Here is a 23,435-nt window from a genome sequence, read left to right as displayed (position 1 = left end):
CAGCTGTCCTTGTACTCAGTCTTTTCCTACTTGTTTCTATTATTTGGTTTGCCTTTTTCCCCTGTTCTGGTAAGTTTTGATCTGTCTTTATGGGACTACTTTAACTGCCAGATTTTTTTCCTGAACGACAATAGTCGGCTCAGGTCCTGGGACTCTGTACCTGAGGTCAGAGCTTTTTCCCCCATATGCGTAATTTTCTTTTTATTGTGAATTCATTTTGCTGTTTTATTACTTACTTTCTCAGTCTCATAAACCCCTTTACGTTCAGTTCTTGTCCTTGTTGCTCTGAAAAACATAGAGTCATCAAAAACGGTTATCACCCCACTGTTTGACCCTGTTTTATGACTATTTAGGAATGTGTTGAACTGATACCAGTGTCGAACTCCACCACTGACTCCTCTCCGCAGCGTGTCTTGTGTTTACAAAGTGGGCTGTAGTTGAAAGAAAGAGACTGAAATACAATCGGTTTGCATTGCACGTCCCAGGCCAGGCGCTGAGATGTCTTTATGGAGGCTTTTTGCCAGTTGTGGGCAACTAATTTCACCTTCTTTTTGGTGCCAGGCTGTGTTACCAGCGGGTGGAATGCCAATTCTTCAGTTTGTAGAAGACAGAATACAGACCACTATGGTAACGTATAGCTTTGATCAATGGGATGAAAGGCTGTGTGTAAATAGTGTGTAGCTTCTCCTAAGTTCTAGAAACTCTACTAAGTCGCAGTCAAAGTGTGAGTGTTTCTTCGCTGTCGCTGTGCGTGAGGCAGGAATTAATTCCTGTTCTTTCATGCCACGTACGTTGAGTTGATCAGCTCTCAGGTCTTTGGGGGGAAAAAATGCTAAATATTTTGCATGCGAGCTTATGAGTGAGATGCTGATGTAGTTTCAACTTCTTGCATGTGTGATGTTTTAATTAGAGATTAAGTATTTATGAATGTGCTGGACTTTTAGACATCTTTCTGAGCTAAGTGTTCTTCACCCCCCCCCCCCCAAAAGTACTTAATAATTTTCAACTTTAGAAGTTACTGACTTCTTTCCCCTCCCAATTCCTCTTACAGCTGACCGGGATTGCAATTGGAGCTGCAGTTGCATTACTTCTTATAGCAATTGTTGTGTTCGTCGTTTACAGAAGAGTGAGACAGTCTAGTAAGTACTCAATAACTACGTATGTTTTAAAAACAGTTTTCTCATCTATCTTCAGCATTTTTGTAACAATACGTGGTAGATTCTATGCTGATTTGCAATAACTGCTGGCTGTGAAGTTAGTGGTTCTTGCAGGAAAACAGCTTTAGAAGGATGAAGAACTTGTGTTAATTCACTTACCCAGGCCTGAACACAGGATTCATAACTGTCATGTGCAGGATGCTCGAGGTTTTTATTTCTCTAGTGTATGTCAGCTTTCCTGTCAGTTGGCAGGCAAATAACTTCAAACCTGCTGCCATTTCACCGTTAGAGTAATGAGAAACAGGTGAGTTAGAGGTTTCCTTTGTGAGATTAAGATTACCTGATCCTTGTATCTGTTTAGAGAGCCATTTTACCTCCCCCAGTGATTAGGTAGAGCCTCAAGGCAGCTCTTCCCTGCCCTGGTTTGGCTGACCAGGGTTGGGTAATGAGCCATCTTGTATTGGTTTAAATTCCAAAGGCCGGCCACAAGAGCTTGCTGCTTGGTAGACAGGACCCACAGCTGTTATGGAGGTGGTCAACATTGATGGCCTGTGCTGGGTTTTCTTTGCCTTAGCATAGAGGTGCGGGCGGTTTCTGATGTGATGATGCTTCTCTCTTTCAGAACAACTTCAGCCGCACGTGCCTCAGTACAGATTTCGCAAGCGAGACAAAGTGATGTTCTACGGGCGGAAGATCATGAGAAAGGTAAGTGCATCTGGCGTGGTGGGAGGGAAGTAAAGATTAAAATCCAGTTCGGGAGGTGTTGTAAAGTTTGCGGTACTTCGCTTGTTTAGCCTAGCCCAGGGCCTTCAACCTATAAAATTTTACTGGAATTTTGGGATGTTCCAGAGCTCCTGCAATTCTGCCCGAGTTGCTGATAGAACAGCAGTCGCTTCTCTTTCTGGTCAAACTTTTCCTCTTTCAAGAATATTTGCAGACATTGAGAGTAGGGGGTAAATCTAACTCCACTGCGGAGTTGATGGGTTTTATATATCTATAGTAATCTGTCTTACGTGGAATCACAGGCTGCAGGGGTTGGCAGGGACCTCTGGAGATCATCTCCTGCCAGAGCAGGGTCACCCAGAGTAGGCTGGACAGAATCGCGTCCAGGCGGGTTTGGACTATCTCCAGAGAAGGAGACTCCACACCTCTCTGGGCAGCCTGTGCCAGGGCGCTGCCACCCTCAAGGTAAAGAAGTTTTTCCTCATGTTCAGATGGAATTTCCTGTGTTCCCGTTTGTGCTGGTTGCCCCTTGTCCTGTCGCTGGGCACCACTGAGAAGAGCCTGGCTGCATCCACTTTCTCAGTATTTAGGATTATATTCGCGATATTTGGCACCTATATTCAGGATTGTCCTTTTCAGATAATGATTTTCAGCAGTGCCATTACATTCAAAGTCGGCACCGTCTGTCCCATGGGAGTCTGTCTGCCGAGCAGATAGACAGATTTACCTTTCTGCCATCCCCTTGTGAAGAGCACCGAGCACGTCAGCATACGAGCTCTGCTCTTCTTCTACCGAATTACAAGTAGGACTCGTCAAACTGTCTCATTAGAGACTGTTCAAGAGGGGCTTATCCCAAGATGAACCTCTTTGCCTTGGATTGTCGCAAGGAATACAACCTGTGCCCTCAGCGTCCTGTTCTCATGTCGTTCCCATCTTATTGTTCTGAAAGGGCTCCTCAAGAATTTTCCATCAGTCAGGAATCTGTTTCTGCATCACTCCGTTAAATCCTTCAGATCTGTGGCTGCCTGTTGGATGTTTAGTTCTGTTTCTTGTTTGTTTTTTACTTTTGTCTCTGCAAGTGGCTTTTCTTGGGAAATTGCAATGAGAAGGCTTGAGGAAATCTGAAGACGGGTGTTTCCTTTAATGGATTAGGTTAATCTCAGTAGGTATGCTAGGTGTCCAGCACCGATCGCCTGGATTTCATTTAATTGAGGAGATTAATCTTGCTGTCTTTCTCCTTAAAACACGTAGTGTATGTGGAATGTGAGATTGATTTTTTTTCTGGCTGACAGTACCACTATGCTGAAAAGAACTCACCTTTGCAGGGATTCCATGAGCGGCTGTGTCAGTGCCGAGACTTCCCATGTGGGTTTGTTACAAGCTTGTGCAGTAGGTCCTGGAGGTGGAGGTGACTTCCTTACTCAACACTTCCCATACCAAAATATATGTAGCAACTTCTTGGAGCTCCACGTGCAGTTTTATTTGTATATGATGCTGTTGATAAAACCTGGATCTGGAAAGCTGCCTCGTACTCAGGTGGGGACTCTGACCCCTTTTACAGTAGCAAATGGTTATTGCTTGCTTGTAGCTGCAGATACAGATGGTCGGTGAAGGAAAAGGCTATTTGGATGGTGATAAGTGCTCCCTGCCCGCTGTCCTGTAGAGTCACAACCAGGGTGCGGGTCCGGTGGATGCTCCAACCCCCGGGAGCTGCGAGGCAGGATTGGGACTGGCGCCCGTTGGGACCGTAGGCAGAGCTGGGGCGTCCTAGCTGTGTCCTGGGGATAACCCGCTCGAGTCCAGGTGTGCTCACGTTGCCAGGGCACTTAAAACAACACCTGTAGAAAAACAAGGTACAGGTACGTGAACTTCCTTTGTTGGTCGGTGCCTGGTGAGGAACACTTCCTCTGCCGAGCTGTCGCAGCCTTCTGCCTCGCACACCGCTGAGCTTTGTTGAGGTGAATACAAATACTTGGACTTAATAATTAGACGCTGTGCTGGTTTTAATAATCAGTTGTGGGGCTGTGTTTGGTTGTGGAGGGAGGAGATGACTCCCTGAACCTGGCTTTTGCGTTGCAGATCAGCCTTTATGTAGGGCTTGGCCAAAAAAAGCCCCCAGTGAAAGGAAATGGTGTGTGTTGCCAGCAACTTCTTCATTTTAATATTTTTTAACACAGTTGGCTGTATGTAAAACACAGAAGTAAAGAATGCTTAGAATTCCATATGGCAAAATCATTTCAGGTAGTTTTTGCTTTGGGGTTTTAGACCTTGCTTTGATTCCTGAATAAGACACAGAATATTACAAACTAACTGCTCTTGATTGTAATTCAGGTATTTCTGATAAAATACCAAGATTTTACTTTCTAAAAAAAAAACTGAAAAAGTGAGTCTCCAAACGAATTAAAGTTTTGGGTCTTTTTGTTTTGGGGAGAGAAACCTTTTCCTGGGATTAAACTCCCTGAGAAACAGAGAACTAGCGACGTTTAGAAAGTGATGAGGTGTTTTCTCGCTCTTGCGGCTGCTGCATTTCTCCAGAAGGTGGCACTTGGTAACTGTTCCAAACCAGTAAAAGCCTCGCTGCGCGTCTCCGGTGCTGGTTGTCACCGACCCGAAAATGAACGCGGCCCCGGTTTGTCAGCATCGCGGTCTGCCGTAGGAAGGCTGGAGCCTTCACTGTTACTTTTCTGCTTGTTGTTGAGTGTTTCTGAGTGAGAACCGTATAGCTAAGGGGTTTTCTTCCCCCTCTACCACCCATTACCATTGCAGTAGTCGCTTATTAAAATCAAAGTATACTCCACTTGCTTTCTAGCCAGAAGGTGTTGCTGGAGTAGGTGTTGTTCCAGTCCTCCAAGGTCTTCTGTGAGTGCTTCCCTGGGCTCACGTTCTGCTGAGTTGGAGCCTTTGGAGGGTTGGAACTAGTGGGTTGGTTTGGTGGTTTTTTTTTTTTTTCGTTTGTTGGTTTTGGTTTTTAGTAAATAGGTTTGGTTTCGTTATTTCCTCCTAGGTTACAACTCTTCCAAACTCTCTGGTTGGGAACACCGTGCCTCGCCAAAGGATGCGGAAGCGGGCAAAAGTTTTATCTTTGGCTAAAAGGTACTTGGGCTTTTGGGAAAGGGGAAATTCACGCCCCGGAGGCTGGGTTTGTGGGTTTGTGTTTGTGGTGTGGAACCTCTCCCTAGCATAGCACTTTTCCACAGGTGCTGTTTTTTCCCAGCTGTGCCTCGGCCTAGCGTTTTGCTGGGAAGTTTGCTGGAACGGAGTGCTTTATGCAGCACTGTCTCTGGTTTTGCTGAAGAAAGGCGGGAGGGTGGAACACTACTGTTTTATCTACTAGATAACGTGTAACTTGGTACGATGTGCCGTTAGTATTGCAGTCAACCTGTGGTGTCTGCGTAGAGCCCGTACTTAAGACAAATGAGGAGACCTCCTGAACTTTCTGACCTGATTTTCTTTGTAGGATTCTGCGTATTAAGAAGGAGTGTCCAACCCTGCAGCCAAAAGAACCACCTCCCTCTCTGCTAGAGGCGGATCTGACTGAATTTGATGTAAAGAATTCCCATTTGCCATCGGAAGTCCTATACATGCTTAAAAATGTTAGGTAATGTGAAATGGAAAAACAAGTCTGGATTTTGCTTTGGACGGATGTTCAAGTGATCTAAATATTTAGCAGTTTGTGTCAAGTCTTTACGTCAAGACCAGTTTTATCACTGCATGGTCAGAATCTTTAAGCAGTTGACTGAAAGCTCATCTGAGCATGAGGAAAAAATAAATGACTTCTAATCTTCTAGACACATTAAGAAAATAGTCGAATGTGTGTTTTTTTGTTTGGTTTTTTTTTTTTTTTTTTAAAAAGGGACATAGATTAGTGGCCTAAATTTGGGGATAATGATCATAAAGCTTTTCTAACATGAACGGATTTCTGCTAGTACATTTTTAAAATTCCCTTTGGACTATATCAGGTAACTTTTTGGTATAGAACGGTATCATAATTGGTACGCGTTAATTGGATACCATATTGACAGCTCTCTAAACTGCAGAATCTTTTATTTTTGTGGCTAAAAAAGCTTGCAAACAGAATCAAAGTCAACTTAATCTTCTCAGCTCTTTGGTGGGTTGAGAGGAAGGGATGGGCTTTGTGCCTCTTCAGTCGAGTTTATATTGCTGACACGGCAAAGAGCGTGAGATCTTCAGACCTGTAATTCTGGTTTTGTTTGTGTATGTTCATTTTTCTCCCAGTTCTGATATGATTTAGTCCTGAAGGTCACACACACTGTAATAAAACTGCTATTTAAATCATCTAAACTTCCTACTGTGGAATTATGATCTCCTATGACTAATTGATGCCGCAGTAGATTTTGATTGATTGATCCTGTTAAGTGGGAGCTAATGGAGCTGTATGAAGGGCCTTTCTGGTCCTGTGCACAGAACGATCAGGTCGGACGCGTATTTCTGTCTGCCTGTAAGTGACTGACTACTGTCAGAGTTGCACGTTACCTGCGGGAGATGGAATATTCCAAACTTACAAGGACGTGCAGGTGACGGGGATTTTTCCCTTTGTTTCCAGTATTTCTCACGTGTTCTGATTACGTGGACAGGGTAGCTGTACCAAAAGGGAAAGTTCCGAAGGGCGACTTTTTTCATGCAATGTGTGAATCTATTGCAGGTTTTTCTATTTCTTCCCCTTCAAAAGCCATGTTTGCTTAAGGAAGAGTGGATACGCTTCCTTCTGGGCCTGCTGGCATTGCTACTCAAAAAGGAACTCCAGCATTTTCAGTTTTCGGTGTTTCCCAGAGCTCCTGCACTTCTGCGCTGGGGAGTTCTGCTCCTTCTGCCGTGCTGCTGGACCGCTCGGCAGCAGCTCTGGGGTTCCGCTGCTATCTGCCCCTGGGGCTTTGCTAATTTGGGAAGGGTTTTCCAAGGGCAGTGCCGATTTTAGGTTTCCCTTTGCGTTTTCTTTCCTGCAGGGTCCTCGGCCACTTTGAGAAACCTCTTTTCCTGGAACTGTGCAAGCACATGTTTTTTGTGCAATTGCATGAAGGTGAATACATCTTCCGCCCCGGGCAGATGGATAACAGCATCTACGTTGTGCAGGACGGCAGGCTGGAAGTTTGCATTCAAGAAAGTGTAAGAATAAATTGATCTGCCGTTCTCGAGATAAAGCTGTTGGCATGAATCATTAAGGATTGATTAAACTTAGACATTTGAATCATAGTGATTTAGAAAGGATTACTTCCAACCCTTCAGGGCCATGGTATTTTTAAAGATCAAGGTTTTTAGCTGTGGTCCCCTGTGTCTTCGAAGAGAGAGCGAAACACAGTGCTGACCAGGCATTCTGAAATATCCTCATGTCCCGTAGTTGCATAGTTCTTGAGGGAGGACGGGGTGCAAACGGGCTTTGCACAGCGCTGGAAACGTTCTCCTTTTGGCTGGCAGTTACAGACGTAGGTGTAGAGAGCAGGAGAGAGCAAGTACGCTTCACTCCAGAATATTCTTGCGTGGTAGTTAGCGGGTTTGCCTGGGAGGTGGAAGATTCAGACTCACTTTTGGGTAGACAGGGAAGAGAAATGATGGCTTGTTTTATGGGTGAGTCTTAAAATGTTGAGTGCTAGCCCTTGCGATCCCTTCTGCCAATTTAGACTTTTTTTTTTTTTTTTTCCCTTCTTCCCGACGGAACTGTGACTTTAGCTTTACTATGTGAACAATTTGCTGATGGCTGAAAATGCAGGGGGTTTGGGTTCATAAATTATCCCAAATTTGATGATTTCCGTATATTTTGGCATTTTGCTGTTCTGTGTTTTGTGCTGCCTCTCGACATGTAGTCCTGCGATAAAGGGAGCTAATTCTGTCTCAGCGTGAAGAAAGCTTTTTTTTTTTTGTTTAAATTGATTGTTACATAGCAAAGACAAGCAGGTCAGATCTCCCCTTAGACAAAAATGGCTTTCATTTTCTTTTAATTGAGTAGATCACTTTTCGAATGGTGGTTTAAAACTTTGGTGGTTTGAATTAGCACATTTCCATCAGAGCAGAGAGAAAACAAGCATCCAAATTATAATGGGGGACCATTTCTTTTCAGGCTCCTCAGTATCTGGGAGAACGAGAGCAAGTTAAGCTTTGTGAAATGCTCCATATGTGCCCGCTGTGCTGCGGTGAGCCGGCAGTAATCTTCTCTCCTCTGCTTGCAGGACGGAACAGAAGTGGTTGTTAAGGAGGTGCTGGCGGGAGACAGCGTCCACAGCCTTCTCAGCATTCTTGACGTTATCACGGTAAGTTCTTGAACGTGCAGGTTTCCCGCAGTGCCGCTTCGTGTCACGCAGCCTGTCGGGGGAAGCAGGCTTTGAATGTTGCTAGGAAAGAATCAAATGGAAAACAGCTCTTTGATCACTTCTTTTCCTCCTCCCAGGCCTTCGCAGCTGTAAACGTAGCTCTGTGCTGTGTTGGTTGTGAAACATGTGCACTTGGCAGTGTAACACTGGCAATTTCTGATAGGCAATAGGGTTCGAATTATTCTTTTATGGCTGAAAAACTGAGGTATGGTTTGACTTGCTCAAGGTCACAAAGCAGTCAGGAGAAGGACGACCAGGTTAGGGCCCAGAAGTCCAGGCTTTTACGCTGTTTGATTAGTTACTCACTGAATTTATTTTTATTTAGACTAATGAAAATAAATCTGACAGTTGTTATTATTGTAATTATGCTGTGAAACCAGTTGATGAATTTAATTTTTTCCTAATGTGTTGATGTTGCTGGTGACCATCTGAAGGTTGTGCCCTTTGGCGGGCGACAAGATGAGCTAAATGCGAGCTGGGCGTATTTATCGCACAAATTAGCAGGGTGGATTTTGTTTCAGTTGGAATGACAACGTTGGGTTTGGTGAAATTGTCACAGTGCATCTATTTAGGAATACCTCAATTGAAGGTGGTGAATTCATCATCTTCAATAATACGCAAGCGCTTCAAGTGCTTACTTGAAGGGTTTTCACAGTGGAAAGGATGAAGATAATCTGATCAATAAGTTGGTCATATTTGACCTTGTGTCGTGTTTCTCTTGTGCTCGGCTGTCTCCTTTCATTAAAGGCTACTGTTACTCTGTGTAAGTAGTTTTAATAATTCTGCAAAGTGTTCTTTGCTGCTTTTAGATGCAAGCAGCGGCATGTATATATATATACTATTTCCATAAAACCTATCGAAAGCGATAAACAGTTTTTAAGCTTGGTCACGCTTTCTTCTGTAGGAAGTAATGGCACGTGAATAATTTGGACTGCACAAGTCTAGTTCTTGCTGTCAAATCCATATTAATAGCAGGTTTAGCGGTATCTTTGCCCTTCTTACTTTTCTTAATGACAATATTCTAAAGAGCAGGACCACCACATAGGAACGTTAATACTAGTCATGTTTTTTCCTTTTTTTTTTTTTCTTTTGAATAAACAAGGAGAAATCCTTCTTGTATAACAATGGCTTGTGGTTCTGGTTTTTTTAATGGGTGGTTGCCATTCATTTTGTGTTGTGTTTTTTGTTTTGTTTCTTTTTTAAATTTTCATTCTGTCATATTTTTTTTCTCTCTCATTAGTTACACCACTGATAAATCAGAAAATAAAAATTATTGAAAGTGGGTTGAAAAAAGTTATCAATGTGCGGAAGAGTATATAACCAAAACGTTGCAATTTTTTTTTTTTTTTTTTGCTAAATTAACTTGTTCTCATTTGTTTTACAACTCTCTCTTCTTCCTTGTTTCCCGGCTTTGTGAACCGGTTGTTTTATTTCCTCTTCCTTATGCTCCCTGCTGAGTTTAGGTATAGGAGTAGCGTGAAAATGGGCAAGGAAAGAGAAAGTGGCATTGATCAAAATAGAGGAGACTTCTCAGGGGCATTCCAAACTAGTGAACGAGTCGTAGAACTTCCTGCAGGTACCGTAATCTTAATTAAGTTTCACCGTACCGCCAAACACATGGATCTGACACAAAGAAAGGATGCATTCGGAGAGGATTTGAGTTGTCTGAGCTGGATTTGGGATTTTTTTGACTGATGTTGTAACATCTGACGTCAGGCTGGTCCCCCACTTGGTTGAGAGAAGTGCAAGACGATTGAGGTTGCTGCAAGAAGTGGTGTGACCTCTTGTTGTTGGAGCGAAAAGAAGGGTCACACAAGAGGTACTTCCTAATTTAATTTTGCAGTTTTTTTATATTGAAAAGTACCCTTGGATCTACTAAATAAAAAGATACCAGCTCTGACTTAAGAGATTTGTGTTGTATTTCCCTTGTTCTGAGAAGAGATAAGTGCTGCTTTCTCAAAACTCAGAGGAGAAATGGGAGGCTTTGAATCCAGGCAGACGCCAGCCCTTTCCTGGTATTTTGGAACAACTCCGCCTTGTAATTAATCTGACTCTGAATTGATACTGCCTCTAATATTAAAGAATTGTCTGAACTGAACGTTGTTGATGTCCATGCGCGTGTTTTCTGAAGCTGTTGCCCAGAGCTCACTCCACCCCTGCACGCGGTCGGATCTCCTCCCGGAATGGTGAATTTTCCTTCCGAGTTAAATGGGATGAATAGAGACGGCATTTGATGCCGATTGCTAGGGCTTTGGGGTTTACTCTTCCTTTGTCCTCCATGTGGAGCTGGTATTTGGAAAACCGTGAGCCGGTGGCATAGCTGGAATGAAAAGGAAGAGACTGGGAGGATAATGATCGATTGCCAGTGACCGAAGGGGAAAAACATGAAACTCTGAGGATTAGAAGAGGCTGAAAAACCACTTGGATAAAGGTGAGCTTGCAGGGCTCGCATCTGCTTAAAGGCAAAGTGGACGAGGTAGGTGAGGTTATGGAGAAGTAATCGATCGCTGCGAAGACTTTGGGCTGCAGCAGTGTTGATGTAGCGTGAAGGGTGGCAGGGAGGAGCAGAGGAAGACAAAACCCAAGCAATGGGAATAGGGAGAACGTCCTGGATTTTTGGGTACAAAAAGGAGTTACCACTCCAGGTGGGAGAATGTGAGGCACCTCTGTCTCTTGTAACAGATTTCTGAACCAGATTCATTTGGATTTGGCCACTGGCTGTCATCTGGATTCAACGGCAGCTTTAGCTGTGACGTTTGTCACCGGCAGCACTGAATTACTCCACGGCTATTCCAGCAAGGCAGACGTAAATAGTTATCTGCACTCGGAACAAGAAGTTCTCTGTTGAAAAAAAAAAACCCTACTTCAGTACTGATTATAACTTAACTGTTCCTTGTGACCCCGGTATGCAATCGTAAAATATTATAATTTAAACGTGGTATTCTCCGTGTGCGGCTGATTACATTGTATTTGAGAGAACTGACAATTACGGGAACACTTCCTCTCCGCGTTCCTCTGACAGCTTTTAGCGTGTTCCAGACCAATTAGATGTGGTGTTGGCCCTTTCAAAAGCGGGCTGCGCTCACGCAGGGATTTCGAAAAGGAAAAATTATGTGCTGGAAAAACTGGAGGGATGGGCTGTTCTTTGGAGAAAAAGGCTGCTGCATCATTATCTGTTATTATCCCCAAACTGGCTTTCTGCGAGCCTGTCAGCATTGGTCTATCCTCAAACAGGCACCGTTCAGAAAAAACCCCCAGACGCTGCACTGGGTAGAATGTCGACCTTGTAAATGTGATACGCGGGGCTTATTTTGCCCTTTTGAATAACTGTTATGGAACACTCTTAGACTTAATGCTTATCTTTTGTCCAGTGACTAAAGACTTAATAGATTTCCTTAGTTTTTCCCTGTGTATTTGGTACAGAGGTTGGTAGGAAATAGAGTTGATGGCAAGCTGATGTACTTAAAAGCATTTGGGTACAAGGAGAATTCCGAATGACTTCTTTGTCTGAAGCCAGGCTGTAAACTAGCCTGGAAAACAGGAATGTTGCATTTATTTTTGGTACAGCAAAAGGCACAGAAATGTAATTTGCTAATTTCTGTACTTAATTAAAAGAAACTCAGGAAAACTGAGGACGCCTGGTGGCTTTGCGCTGTAGGTCAAAGAGATGTTTAAAGTTTCAAATCCCTCAGGAACTTGAAAATCAAAGCTATTAATATCATCCCCAGATTTTATAAAAAGGTCAGCTGAAGTGGGTGTAATTAAGAAATTGACTCCAATTAATTTATTTTCATTTTAGAATCTGCTTCGCCGTGACTTCCAGACCAGCAAGGCAGACAGCAGAGCTGGAGCTTTTATTTCCCAGAGCGGTTGTGGTTGTACAGAATGTCTCCTGTTTGGTTGTGCTGTCGTCTTTAGGCAGGAGTTCTTTTGCAGTGATTGTGTTGAGCTGTCTGATGCTCTGGAAGACTGGCGGGTTTTATCGGTTGTAATCAGCATTTAGCATCTGTGTGTTTAGTGTTTGGAAAAACTTGCCTTCTGCTGCTCCGGAGGAATGAAAGCTTCAGAAGCTTTGACTGTGTTGAAGTAGAAACTCCATTTCTTCCTTAGCTCCTGCTCCGTAACACAAAAGGACTCCTTTTATCTTAGAGATATTGGATAAATCAGTTTTTCTTGTATTGTAAATGAATTAATGACTTATAGGTATTCTTTTCAGCATTTACTAATGGAGTAGAAGGGGTGTTGCCTGGAGTTTTTTATGCGAGTGTTTGGCAGTAGTTCTTTGTTAAAATATATTTTGATTCAAGGGGGGAAAATCCTAAACCAGAGGCTTGCCTTCCAGGGTAAAAATCTCTGTATTCTACCCACTTAGAGTTTTATCTTTCACTGGTTTGTTAATTCTTCGTCTGTTCTTCGGGCGACTCTGGGTGGTCTAGACCCAGTTTATCTCAAGTAAAGATAAGCTGTTTGGTTTTGTCATTTGGACAATTTCATCTGTATATATGAAGAGATCTATCTATCTACCTTAGAACACAAGAAATCTGGCTGGGTTTTTGCTTATTTCATTATGTATGTAATTACCATACCATTTTTTTTAATATTTTTTGCTGATTGTATGAGTCTGTGATTGTTACTGCAGCAAATAGCTTGGTTGTTGGTACAGATAAAGTCAACGAGACCTCTTTTCTCTGCAGTCTTGAATAGCTGGAAGTTGAAATACTTCTGTAGTTTGGCTTTGTAATAAAACTGTAACAGAGCCGACAGAGCAGCCAGTCCCCTTAACCTGATAGCCCTTCCTGTAGCTCTTGTTTCTCTCCCTGGGTCTCTGTTTAATGCCGGGGAAGTTGCCGGTGTGGATTCCCCTGACCACGCCGCCCTCATTACACCGCCCCTAGGTCACCGAGCAGAAGTTCAAGGCTTTTTGTGGTCAGATGATGGCTGTCAAGCATATACAATATCAAAGGAGAAATTTGGGAAGCGATGGGGAGGAATTGGGTCAGGTAATCGGTGGATTAACCTTCTGTCTCCAAAACTTTCTGTTAGGGTCACCCTGCTCCTTATAAAACGGTCTCAGCCCGAGCAGCCGTTCCCTCCACTATACTGCGACTTCCAGCAAGTGCCTTTCAAGACGTCTTCCAGAAATACCCTGAAACTCTTGTTAGAGTGGTACAGGTAAGCTTTGCTGTTAAGTGGAATTTGGGGAGGGGAAATTGCTGTAATTTCGAAGTTACAAAGAAGGCATTTTGAAGTTCAGCAAGCTCACGGTCCTGTTGCAGATATGGAACTGCTCAGTGTAGCTTCTTTCCAAGATTTGGAATAGTTCTGCTGTTCCTCTCGCTCTTAGAATCCTAGGCTTAATGATCTCGGCGCTAATCACGTACAGGAAGGAATAATTCATATATATATCTGTATACACACACACGTTGAATGAGTTTCTGCCTGCGGCAGGCTCTCGCAGGAGCCTGTCCTGCACTGCAAGCTCTTTGGTCCTGGTGGAGTCGAATGTGCTGGCCTGGGCTCTGCATCGTGGTTAAGCACCAACAAGGCTTCAGAACGGCTTAGTGTGGATGGGACTGTCGCGTCTTCTGAAACAGGACTGATGTACCCCCGGAAGCTGGCTGTCGAGGGGTGATGCTTTGCAAAATTAACAAAATCCAGACCGATGTGTGAATTTCTGCTTCAGAAGCAGCTGCCAGTGCCTGAGGAAAGAGCTGTGCCCTGTGTTAGCTTTCAGCTCACCTTCCTTCGCTTTGCAGGAGCTCAGACAATTTCCAAGTCTTGTACATCCTGCAAGTGGAAGCTGGTGCAGGGACTGGTGTATTAATGATTTCAGTTTGGAGAGTTTGCCAAGGGGCGCGTTGTCCCGCGGGTACAACAGTCAGACGGGTGCACGTGCCCCAGTCAGCCGTTCAGGGCTGTCCTTTTGTTTTAGTGTCGCTTCTAAATCTTTTTGCCCTTGCAAACTCTTCTGGTATCTGGATGATTTATGAGTGACACATGAACCTCCTATCGCTGATGGCTGAGGAGAACAGATCATTACACCATTTTAATTTGCTCTGTGAGCGCCGATACAAAAAAGATGGTGGTTTAAGAGTGGGACTAAGCTGGCAGGGCAGAGGAAGGTGAGGTGGCAGCGATGTCCTGTGTTCGAGTGTCTGTAGGGCAGTAGCACAGGCTCTGTATGCGGAAAGCTGGAATAGTTTTTTTTTTTTAATGAGGGGGGAAAAAATGGAAGCAAATGCATTTATTTCAAGGCATGTTTATTAATAATGTTTACAGAAAACAAAAAGCATTATTTGGTGTTTGGGAGGAAGGCTTTGGATTCTTGTGCCGTCAAATGATTGTGAAGTCTTGGGTAAATCACTTGAATCTGTCTTTGCCTCAATTTATCGACTGCTAAGAAGGAATTTCAGCTTAGGGTACAGACTGTGTTTTATAAAGCGCTTTCAGGTACTCTGGTACGTAGCTGTATCTACATGCAAGAACGAGTGTGGGAGAATGCTAAATCCATTCCTGTCGCTTTTTGATTTCCCACTTCTAGATCATCATGGTAAGGCTGCAGAGGGTGACGTTCCTCGCTTTGCACAACTACCTTGGTCTGACGACTGAGCTCTTCAACTGTGTAAGTTTGGAGACGTTTTATCTGCTCTTCCTCTGCAGCCTGTCTGCGTCTTGGCACAGAGAGGTTTGCCTTTTTTCAGAAGATCGTAAATCAAGCGTTACATATTAATTTAATAATGACAGTACTTGAGAAGTAGGGTGCTTGCTCTAACCAGCCCATAAAATCCAGCCTACGCTGATGCCTGGGGAATGGGGGTGGGGGGAAGACAAGCTTAAATTTCAAGAGTTTGCAGAAGTGCATCACTTCACACTGGTGTCTGCACATCACTCTGCGCGTACATCAGTGTGTTTCAGCAAATCCTGACACGGTAATGATCCGGAGTCACTTCTACCTGTAACAGCTCAAAGGAGGATGTGCCCTTGCTAGAAGAGGACCAGGTCAGGGAGCGCTTAGGCAAACTGGACGTACATAAGTCCATGGGCCATGATGGGATGCACCTGGGAGTGCTGAGGGAGCTGGCAGGTGTCACTGCAAGGCCACCCTCGATAGTCTTTGATCATCGCGGGTGGGAGAAGCACCCCAGGGGTCGATGCAGGGTCCTGTCCTGTTTAACGTGTGTGGGTGCATGGTTTATGTTTGCCTCTTCACCTTGCTGCGTGCAGCAGAGCCAAGCCATCCCGCTCACCTCTGTGGCAAGTGTCACATCTGGAGGAAGTTCCAGCAAAGCGGTGAAAAGACAAGTGTCTAATGTGTCAGAGGAAGATCGCGGAGAAAAGCTTGAAAAGGCTGGGGAAGCACTGGAAATAGGTAATGTTTCTGGAAATGTGCAGTAACTGTCCTTTGTGACATTCTTTAATTGTTGTGTTATTCTTCAGATGATTTTTTTTTTTTTTAATTAGAGTAGTTTGGGTTTATCTTAAATCAGTTTCAGATCTGAAGTTTTTGGATAGTCTTTAGCTTTAATAGGGAATTATTACTGTGGTGTTAATGATATCAAGGGGTGAGGGAAAGGGGGGAAAAAAGTGGGTCCTAATGTCGACTTCACAGGAGGAGCTGTGGAAATTCGGTGCTCTAGGTGCTAGCAGAAGAGTTGCTAGGTATGTGTAGGCTTTTGGGTTGAGGTGTCGGTATGCAAGCTGAACCTAGGAAAATAGATTGAGTTGAATTTTGTTTCTGAACCTGATTTTTTTTTTTTTTTTTAAATTATATTGTAAGCAGGAAGCAGGTCTAAACAGAGTTTAACATTGGTGTTTCGAAACCTTTAACATAGGCTTTAAGTTTTAAGAGTGTGTAGCTAATGAAAGTTTATTTTATTAGGGAGTACCGTGTGTTTACATTTGTGTAACTTTTGTTTCCAAATTTCAGATACGTTGAAGGTTTCTGGTACAGAAAACTCTGAGCCTGTTTTCAGAAGAAGCCTTTCTTCACCTCCCTGCGCAGGGTCTGTGGAGGCTTCCAGTAAGTGGTGCCTGGCAAAATTGTGGGAAATGTGTGTCTAATCGTGTAGGGGAAGACACATGCTCTCTGGAGCACTGGGTTTGATAATCTTCCTGTTTATGTTAGATAACCATCTTGCAGTAGTGCTGCTTCCTAACTCATTTGTGAAAAATTTATTTTCTGAAGTAACAAATGGACTATTATCTAAGAGAGCGTTCCCTTGCTGTCTTTATTAGCCATGGGGAACAGTACGGTAATTTGGCTACTGAGAGACTTGCAAATGAAAAGCTTTATTAATTGATATAACTGAAACAAAGTGAGTTATGATGATATGCTGTCATCTGTCATGCAAAAGATGACACACGATTTTTTGCTTGGCTGATTGTTCCAAAGAGCACGTTACATGGCTTTGTTGCTTTTAGAGGAATGTTTTCTGAGTGGGTAATAAAGGTGATTTATCATTGAATGCTCTGATGAAACATTTATAAGGCTGAGCTGTTTTGATGCCGCAGCATGCATTTCGGTGAACTTCAGTCACCTGCACTGTAGACATCTTCCTCTGAGCCGGCTGTTGATGTCAGCTTCATGTCCAAGTTGGAGAAACCAGGAGTTCTTGGGTGAATCACAGAAGGCATCTGTCTTTGTTAGCTGAATACCAAAGTAACCATCTCGAGGGAGTTGTGAGGTCACGCTCGGATACTGTAGTCATTATGGAGATATTGTTAACAGAGAAGTCACATAAAGTTTGGTCAGTGGAATAAAGGTACCCTGGATACATGAGAAGACACACATACTGCTTACATTGAGTCTTACATGGTTTGGGAGATCAGAACACACTGTGAGGGGTTAGAGAGTAGGGAGGAGGGAGGGAGGATGGAGACAGGCTGAGGGGGCCTTTAGCGCTGAGGCCTTCCCCCACTGTAAGGTTTCTAATGCTTGGTGCTATCAAGTTAAGCTGGTGGTACGTACAGAAGAGAAGAATGGGTAGTTGCTTAATTTCTAACAAGAGAGAGCTGATTCACTTCCTCTTCAATTCCTGCTATACAACGTCCCAGTTACAGCTTTTCATACCTCCCACGTTACTGTCCAGAGGGATGCATGTGGCAAAGAAATCGTATTTTGGCTAGTGATGAGTAGATCATCTTTCTGAACTAGAGAAACAAATTAAGGGAAAATATTGAACTGACCCATGGAAGTCTTGGCTTTATTTTCCTGTGTATTAGGTTGTTTTGCACTGTGCATTATAAAATGTACCAGCAGACCTGATTTGGTGGTGCTCACTTGAGCCTCTGAGCGCAGCCGCTTGCCCGTGGTGGATGCAGCAGCTCGGTGAGATCTGCCCCAGCAGCCCTGGCGCTTTAGGGCAGAGCCCGTGCCTGTTCCCAGAAGCTTTCGTGTGGAAGGATCCCTGTGTACTTAACAGTGGATCTGTCCGTTTCATAGAATCACAGAATGGTTCGGGTTGGAAGGGACCTTAACGCCCACCCAGTGCCACCCCCTGCCCTGGGCAGGGACACCTCCCACCAGCCCAGGTTGCTCCAAGCCCCGTCCAACCTGGCCTTGAACCCCTCCAGGGATGGGGCAGCCACAGCTTCTCTGGGCAACCTGGGCCAGGGGCTCACCACCCTCACAGCCAAGAATTTCTTCCCGAGATCTCATCTAAATCTCCCCTCTTCCAGTTTGAAACCCCATGTCCTGTCATTACACTCCCTGATCCAGAGTCCCTCCCCATCCTTCCTGTAGGCCCCCTTGAGGGACTGGAAGGGGCTCTAAGGTCTCCCCGGAGCCTTCTCTTCTCCAGGCTGAACCCCCCCAGCTCTCTCAGCCTGTCCTCACAGCAGAGGGGCTCCAGCCCTCGGATCACCTTTGTGGCCTCCTCTGGCCCCGCTCCAACAGGTCCATGTCCTTCTTGTGCTGAGGGCTCCAGAGCTGGATGCGATACTCCATCAAATACTCCATTTGTCCTTCCTTTCTCCTTTTATGTGTCATAAGAGTTATATCAGGGTACACAGAGCTCAGCAGAGAGAGCAAATTAATTTTTACTGACAGAAGAGTGTATCTAATTGGGTAATTATGATTTGCCTCCGTTAACAGAGCTGATTTCTGCTCACTGCACTGAGGTTACAGTCACTCTTTATCTTGCACGGAAAGTATCTTGAGGTCTGTAATGAAAAGATCAAGATCTTCCTCCAGATTCTATTCCTTTCCCATAATGTGTGTTCAGACTCCATGGGAATATTGATTATGACGATTATTGATCCAGCGAAGTGAGAACTGTCTGTTATTAGAGTCATACAGGTGCCATTATCTCAGCATCTGTTTGATTTGCTTGGCTGATTTGAATTAACAAAAACTGCTAAAAATTACTTTGGGGAAAACATTCTTGCCTCAGTTGCCTCTGGGGTTGGGGTGTGAACTGGTTCTTCTGGTTTTTGTGTCGTTATCTAGCTTGAAATGTGGCCACTGTGTAGGTGAGGGCAGTAAGTGGTGAAATAGGGTCCCCTCAGCTCCTGCCGGGCTGCTCTTTAGGTACCATAACCCTTCACATTAGGGTACTTCATGGAGGGGTAATGAGGCCACGTGGAGTATCTGGGCACAAGAATTAGATAAATGATATAAAACAATGGGAGCTCTTGTATGCGATAACTTCATCGGTTTTATTGTTCTTGGAAATAAATATTCCCAACTTGACTGCTATTTAACCTTAAAAAAAATTATCTTTTATTGGTTGGTTTGGGTGGTTTTTTTGCTTTTCCCTCTTCAAAACTGAAGCCATCCAGACAGGCGCGTTGGAAGGATGCGTTCTAACAGGAACCCGCGTTAGGAAGAGCGGGTATTTCGGTGAGCGCTTGGAAGGGGAAAGGCTGCGGGGACCCTGTCACCTGCCACTGCTTGTGCAGCCACTTCCACCCCAGCAGCGTGTGGGATGCCGGCGAGCGTGTGCTCATCGCACAGGACTGCGTTCCGCTCCCCGGTTTCCCACTGCCTTCTGTTCTTTTGACTCAACAGTTCTCGTTAAAGCTCGTTCTGCTGGATCCTTTCTAACTCCCATTTGAGCAACAAGACAGTTTAATTAATCACTGTGTGGGAAGCTTATATCTGTGACTGAGATGAAGACTTCTACTTTGAATAGAAGTCTAGTAGACATAAGCTTTCACTCTTAGAATGCCTCCTCTTTTTCCTCTCTCTGATTATTTTTTTTTTTAATACGCAAAGCTATGTAGAGGATGCTTTTCGTGCCTACATGCCCATTATCAGATTATTTAGGTTGAACCTGAGAAGCGTGTGTTTAGATTTCAAATGCACTTGGTGTACGGGGGCTCAGTAATTACGCTGACACTGTGATTTGGGGGGCAGTGTAATTGACGGGGAGTCAAATCAGCCCATATGGAGCTCCGTGCTGCTAGTTCTACGGGCCCAGCTTTTTTTTTTGTTTATAACTAATTTAGGGTCTTTAGTGCTGCAGTGTGTATGAAATTGGGGTAGTAGCATCAACAGCTCTTTGGTGTGTGTCTTACGGCTTGTATGTTTTGCTGATGACAATCTTTGGGGCAACTTGCTGGCTTTCTTGGCTGGAGGCCGCTCGTTAAATGATGTTGTGACCCCAGTGGCAGATGTGGATTTACTCCGTGCAAAGATTTGCTCGCATTTGTAGATAACGTGGCAGAGAGTACTCTGAGGTGGATCTGAATCGTTGCAACAGTCGGATTCTCTCCTTGTCCTAGCTGGGGTGGAGATAGGAGCCAAGCTCCTTCAGAAATGAAATAATTGTATTTTTAAAATTAAATTTATAGACAGCTGTTCATGGGAGGGTAATATTTTTCACGTGTATGTAACAAGGGTGTAAATACAGGGCAGCTCCATGCTTCCAAAAGCTAACTTTTCAAAGATCGGGGAAATTCTAGGCAAACTCCAGTGTGCGTGCGTAGAGAGGGGACGGGGGAGAAATTGAAAATTCAGAAATTTGAACCCCATTCAACAGTCAGCAAAGACAGTTGCTTTTCCTAAGGGCCTATCCTATTTTTGAGCAGCAGTTTGTATTTAAAAAAAGCAAAAGTATAAGAACAATGTAGTAACAGAAGGAAAAAGGCGTAAGGGAGAAAAGTTAAACTTTTCTGATCGCAGTGTATTTTTGACGTATATGAGGCATAGAAATATGATAGGAATTATTATAGGTTTATTTGTTAAAGGAAATTGCAATCCTTGCATGATTCTTAAACTCTCCTGTAAATCGTCAGGCAGGTATGTGGGTGTCCCATCCTAGGTAATTACTGAAGCCTTTCCCAGTTAGGGTTGCGTTATTGATTATCTCGGAGAAGTTCCTGGAAGGTGGACGGGACAGCCAAGGAGCTAATATAATATAATTAAGATGTATTAAAATTGGGAAGTAGGGAATAGACGTTGTTAGTGACTTCAAATTCATGAATTAAATAAATGAGAGCCGTAAGGGAATTCCTTACGTATCTCTCGGCACATGACGTGCACTGAAAATTTGGACAAGTTGTAGAAAAGGTCTGAAATTATTTTTGGCATTGGAGGGAGGATGCTTTCTATGGAGAGACTTTTAAGAAGTTGCTGATCATAATATTCTCCTTATGAAAGCTCCTGCAACATATCAGGAACAAAAAAACTTCTTTGATTTGGTTAATAAGGTTAACCGAGGTTAACCAAAGGTTACTAAGACTCATTTCCTGCAAACAATGAGGAAAATCTGTTTGGTGGACTTGCCCCTTCCTGATAACCTTTGATCTGAATGACTCTGTTTTGTCGACTCCAAAATAATAATTGTTCTCTGTATGGGATTCGGATGTGGGAATTCTGGAACACGTTAGGATACGAGCTCAGATGAGAAGATGTAAAGTTCCCATCAGATCTTCCAGGTCAAAATGAAGTAGGGAATAAATAAGAATATGAGGATGCTGCTTTCTATTTTATCCTCAGCTCCAGAAACGAACAAACAAGCAAAAAGTTGCTCGACTTCATGGGCTGTCTGCTATTTTTGAGAAACTGCAATAACGGAGGTGCTTAAACAAATGGTTTTTATATTGCTCGTAGATAACTCCAGCAGCGCAAAGTCAGACATGGGCATGGCGTACGACAGAGCCCGGGTGCACTTCGGCTCGGAGGAGGCGGCCAGCGCTCCTGTGGTGGGCAAGGTGGGTCTGGGTTCACCTGCTCTGGGTGACCCTGCTCTGGCAGGGGCTTGGACTGGGTGATCTCCAGAGGTCCCTTCCAGCCCCGACCATTCTGTGATTCTGGGTCTGGTCCTGCGCGGGCACCGGCGCGGGGCTCCCTCCCAGCCTCGCTCCCTCCGGCTTGTACGTCTCTTCTCCCTGACTTGGAAACGCTGCCCTTGCAGCTCCGCACGAGTTGCGGTATTTGGTGGTCTTGTATCGGTGTCTTTTAACTTACAGCTGTTTCAGTTGATTTTTTGGTGAGTGTTCAGGCTTTTCAGTGCAGATCTTGAAATTCTGTGGAGATTCCCTTGGCAGGGAATGGGAAAGCCCTGCTGCAGCGTCTCCATTCCAGGTATTGCCTTCCTCTGTCTCTTGAAAAGGATTATTTGGAAAGGTAAATTTCTCAGACCGTGTTTTGTGAGAACTACTTTGCAGCAAGGAATTACAAACTTGTATCAGCCCGTGATTCCTGTAGGTTTTCAGTCACGTTTTATAAATCTGATTTTCTTTTTGTGGTCTGCTTTTTATGAATACTGACCTGGACGTTAAGAGCACAAAAAGGCTCTTGAATTATACAACTGCAACCCAAAATTCGGAGAGAAACTGTGGCTCAGTGTGACCTTGATGGACATTTTATCTTTCCCTCCATCTTTGTATACAGTGTTGATCGAGGTTTAGTTCTGTCAAGCTGGCAGCTGCCCACTTTCTGGAAAGTCTCTTGTTCTTCCCTTTCGCAAGCTGTGATGAGTAACTTTGTTTGACTTGAGTGTCAAACTTTGCAGAAAAGTACGAGGATAATGAAGTTAGCAAGCTGTTGTTTTTTTGGAAACCTAGCCTTTTTTTTTTTTTTTTTTTTTCTTTTCTCCAGGCCACCAGTTGTGGTGGATGGAGAACACAAACGATACGGCGAGTTTGTGCTGGGCGGGTGCCAATTCTAATGTCTAACCCAATACTTGTGTATCTGCTCTTTGCAGTCCATACTGAAGAAGACTGTGACGGTGACAGAAACTCCTTCAGCAGTTTTCCATTACAGTGCTGCGCAGGATTCCTGCAGTAGCAAACATGTTGATGCCATCGTCGAAGCAGCAAAGAAAGACCTTTCCACCTTGATGAAACTTGACGTAAGTGATTGCAGGAAGAAATGGCTTTGGTTTTGCTTTTCGTCTCATTCTGCCGGGCACTAAAAAGTAAATTGCCTCCCTAGCACAGTGTAGACTAGCTGAATGTTTTATTCTCTAGGCACTTGAAGTTAATAGCGGGACTGAAATAAATCTGAATTATTCTGCCCTTTGAAAAGACCATACTGAAATGCACTGCTTGAATCTTTTTCTCGCTGTGTACACGTCTTTCCATGGGAGAATTAAACGTGAAATTTCTGCCGCCTTGTAATTTCGTGCTCTCGCGTACTATGTGAAGAAGTTACGTAAAGTTGTTCAGGCGATTGCTGAATCTGTTCCCCCTGTTGGCGTAGCATCCGAGCGCCTCGTTGGTTTTTGGGATGGACTCTCTGTGTTTGGCCCTTGGCCCTGAGCGCATCTCACAGCTGAGTGACTGACTGCGTGTGCCCGTTCCGAGGTGACTGCCGGGTGCCCTCGCAGTCCTTGCTGAGCGCGGCTCCTGCTTCGCACCTTCGCGTCGTGAGAAGGAATGAAAATGTTTGTTTTCATCGTTCCTATGAATTCCAGCTGCATTTCCTTACAGAGGTGTGGCTGTCCGTGCAGCTATCGGACAATCTGGGAAAATCGTACACCTGTCTGTATCGCTCACAGATATCCTGGTTTTATTACAGCGTGTGTTTCACGAACTTGAGCCTGTCACCGCTGCCAGAGGGCTGGGCACGGCTGCTGCCTCCTCCGCCTCGGCTGTAAGAGCTCTCGCCAAACGGCGCTTGCTAGAAATGAAAGGATTTTACTCTTGGATTTTAACATTCCCTGCTGACTTCCGCATTATTCCCCTTGCACCTTCAAAACCTTGGTCGTGATCTTTCAGCTGCCAGCGGAGAGGCTGCACATCCCACCCTGTGTTGTCGCTGCATTGACTAAGGGTGCGGAACTGT

The 23,435-nt window shown here is 44.3% G+C and overlaps 1 protein-coding gene across 2 annotated transcripts in view; it reads left to right on the top strand.

Moving 5' to 3' along the window:
• PNPLA7 (patatin like phospholipase domain containing 7) overlaps positions 1 to 23,435 on the top strand; it is a 136,644-nt gene that overhangs the window by 3,039 nt on the left and 110,170 nt on the right. For both annotated transcript variants that reach the window (XM_054220302.1, XM_054220301.1), the window contains exons 2-14: positions 562 to 627; positions 1,052 to 1,139; positions 1,780 to 1,862; positions 4,885 to 4,973; positions 5,338 to 5,478; positions 6,845 to 7,004; positions 8,063 to 8,143; positions 13,247 to 13,375; positions 14,745 to 14,825; positions 15,428 to 15,572; positions 16,131 to 16,223; positions 21,258 to 21,358; positions 22,354 to 22,500. In XM_054220302.1, the coding sequence (XP_054076277.1) occupies positions 562 to 627; positions 1,052 to 1,139; positions 1,780 to 1,862; positions 4,885 to 4,973; positions 5,338 to 5,478; positions 6,845 to 7,004; positions 8,063 to 8,143; positions 13,247 to 13,375; positions 14,745 to 14,825; positions 15,428 to 15,572; positions 16,131 to 16,223; positions 21,258 to 21,358; positions 22,354 to 22,500 (1,404 nt within the window). The remainder of the gene's footprint in view (positions 1 to 561; positions 628 to 1,051; positions 1,140 to 1,779; positions 1,863 to 4,884; positions 4,974 to 5,337; positions 5,479 to 6,844; positions 7,005 to 8,062; positions 8,144 to 13,246; positions 13,376 to 14,744; positions 14,826 to 15,427; positions 15,573 to 16,130; positions 16,224 to 21,257; positions 21,359 to 22,353; positions 22,501 to 23,435) is intronic.

This window comes from Rissa tridactyla, chromosome 14, assembly GCF_028500815.1.
Source record: "Rissa tridactyla isolate bRisTri1 chromosome 14, bRisTri1.patW.cur.20221130, whole genome shotgun sequence".
NCBI classification, from domain to species: Eukaryota; Metazoa; Chordata; class Aves; order Charadriiformes; family Laridae; genus Rissa; species Rissa tridactyla.
This window is presented reverse-complemented; position numbering and strand designations above follow the sequence as displayed.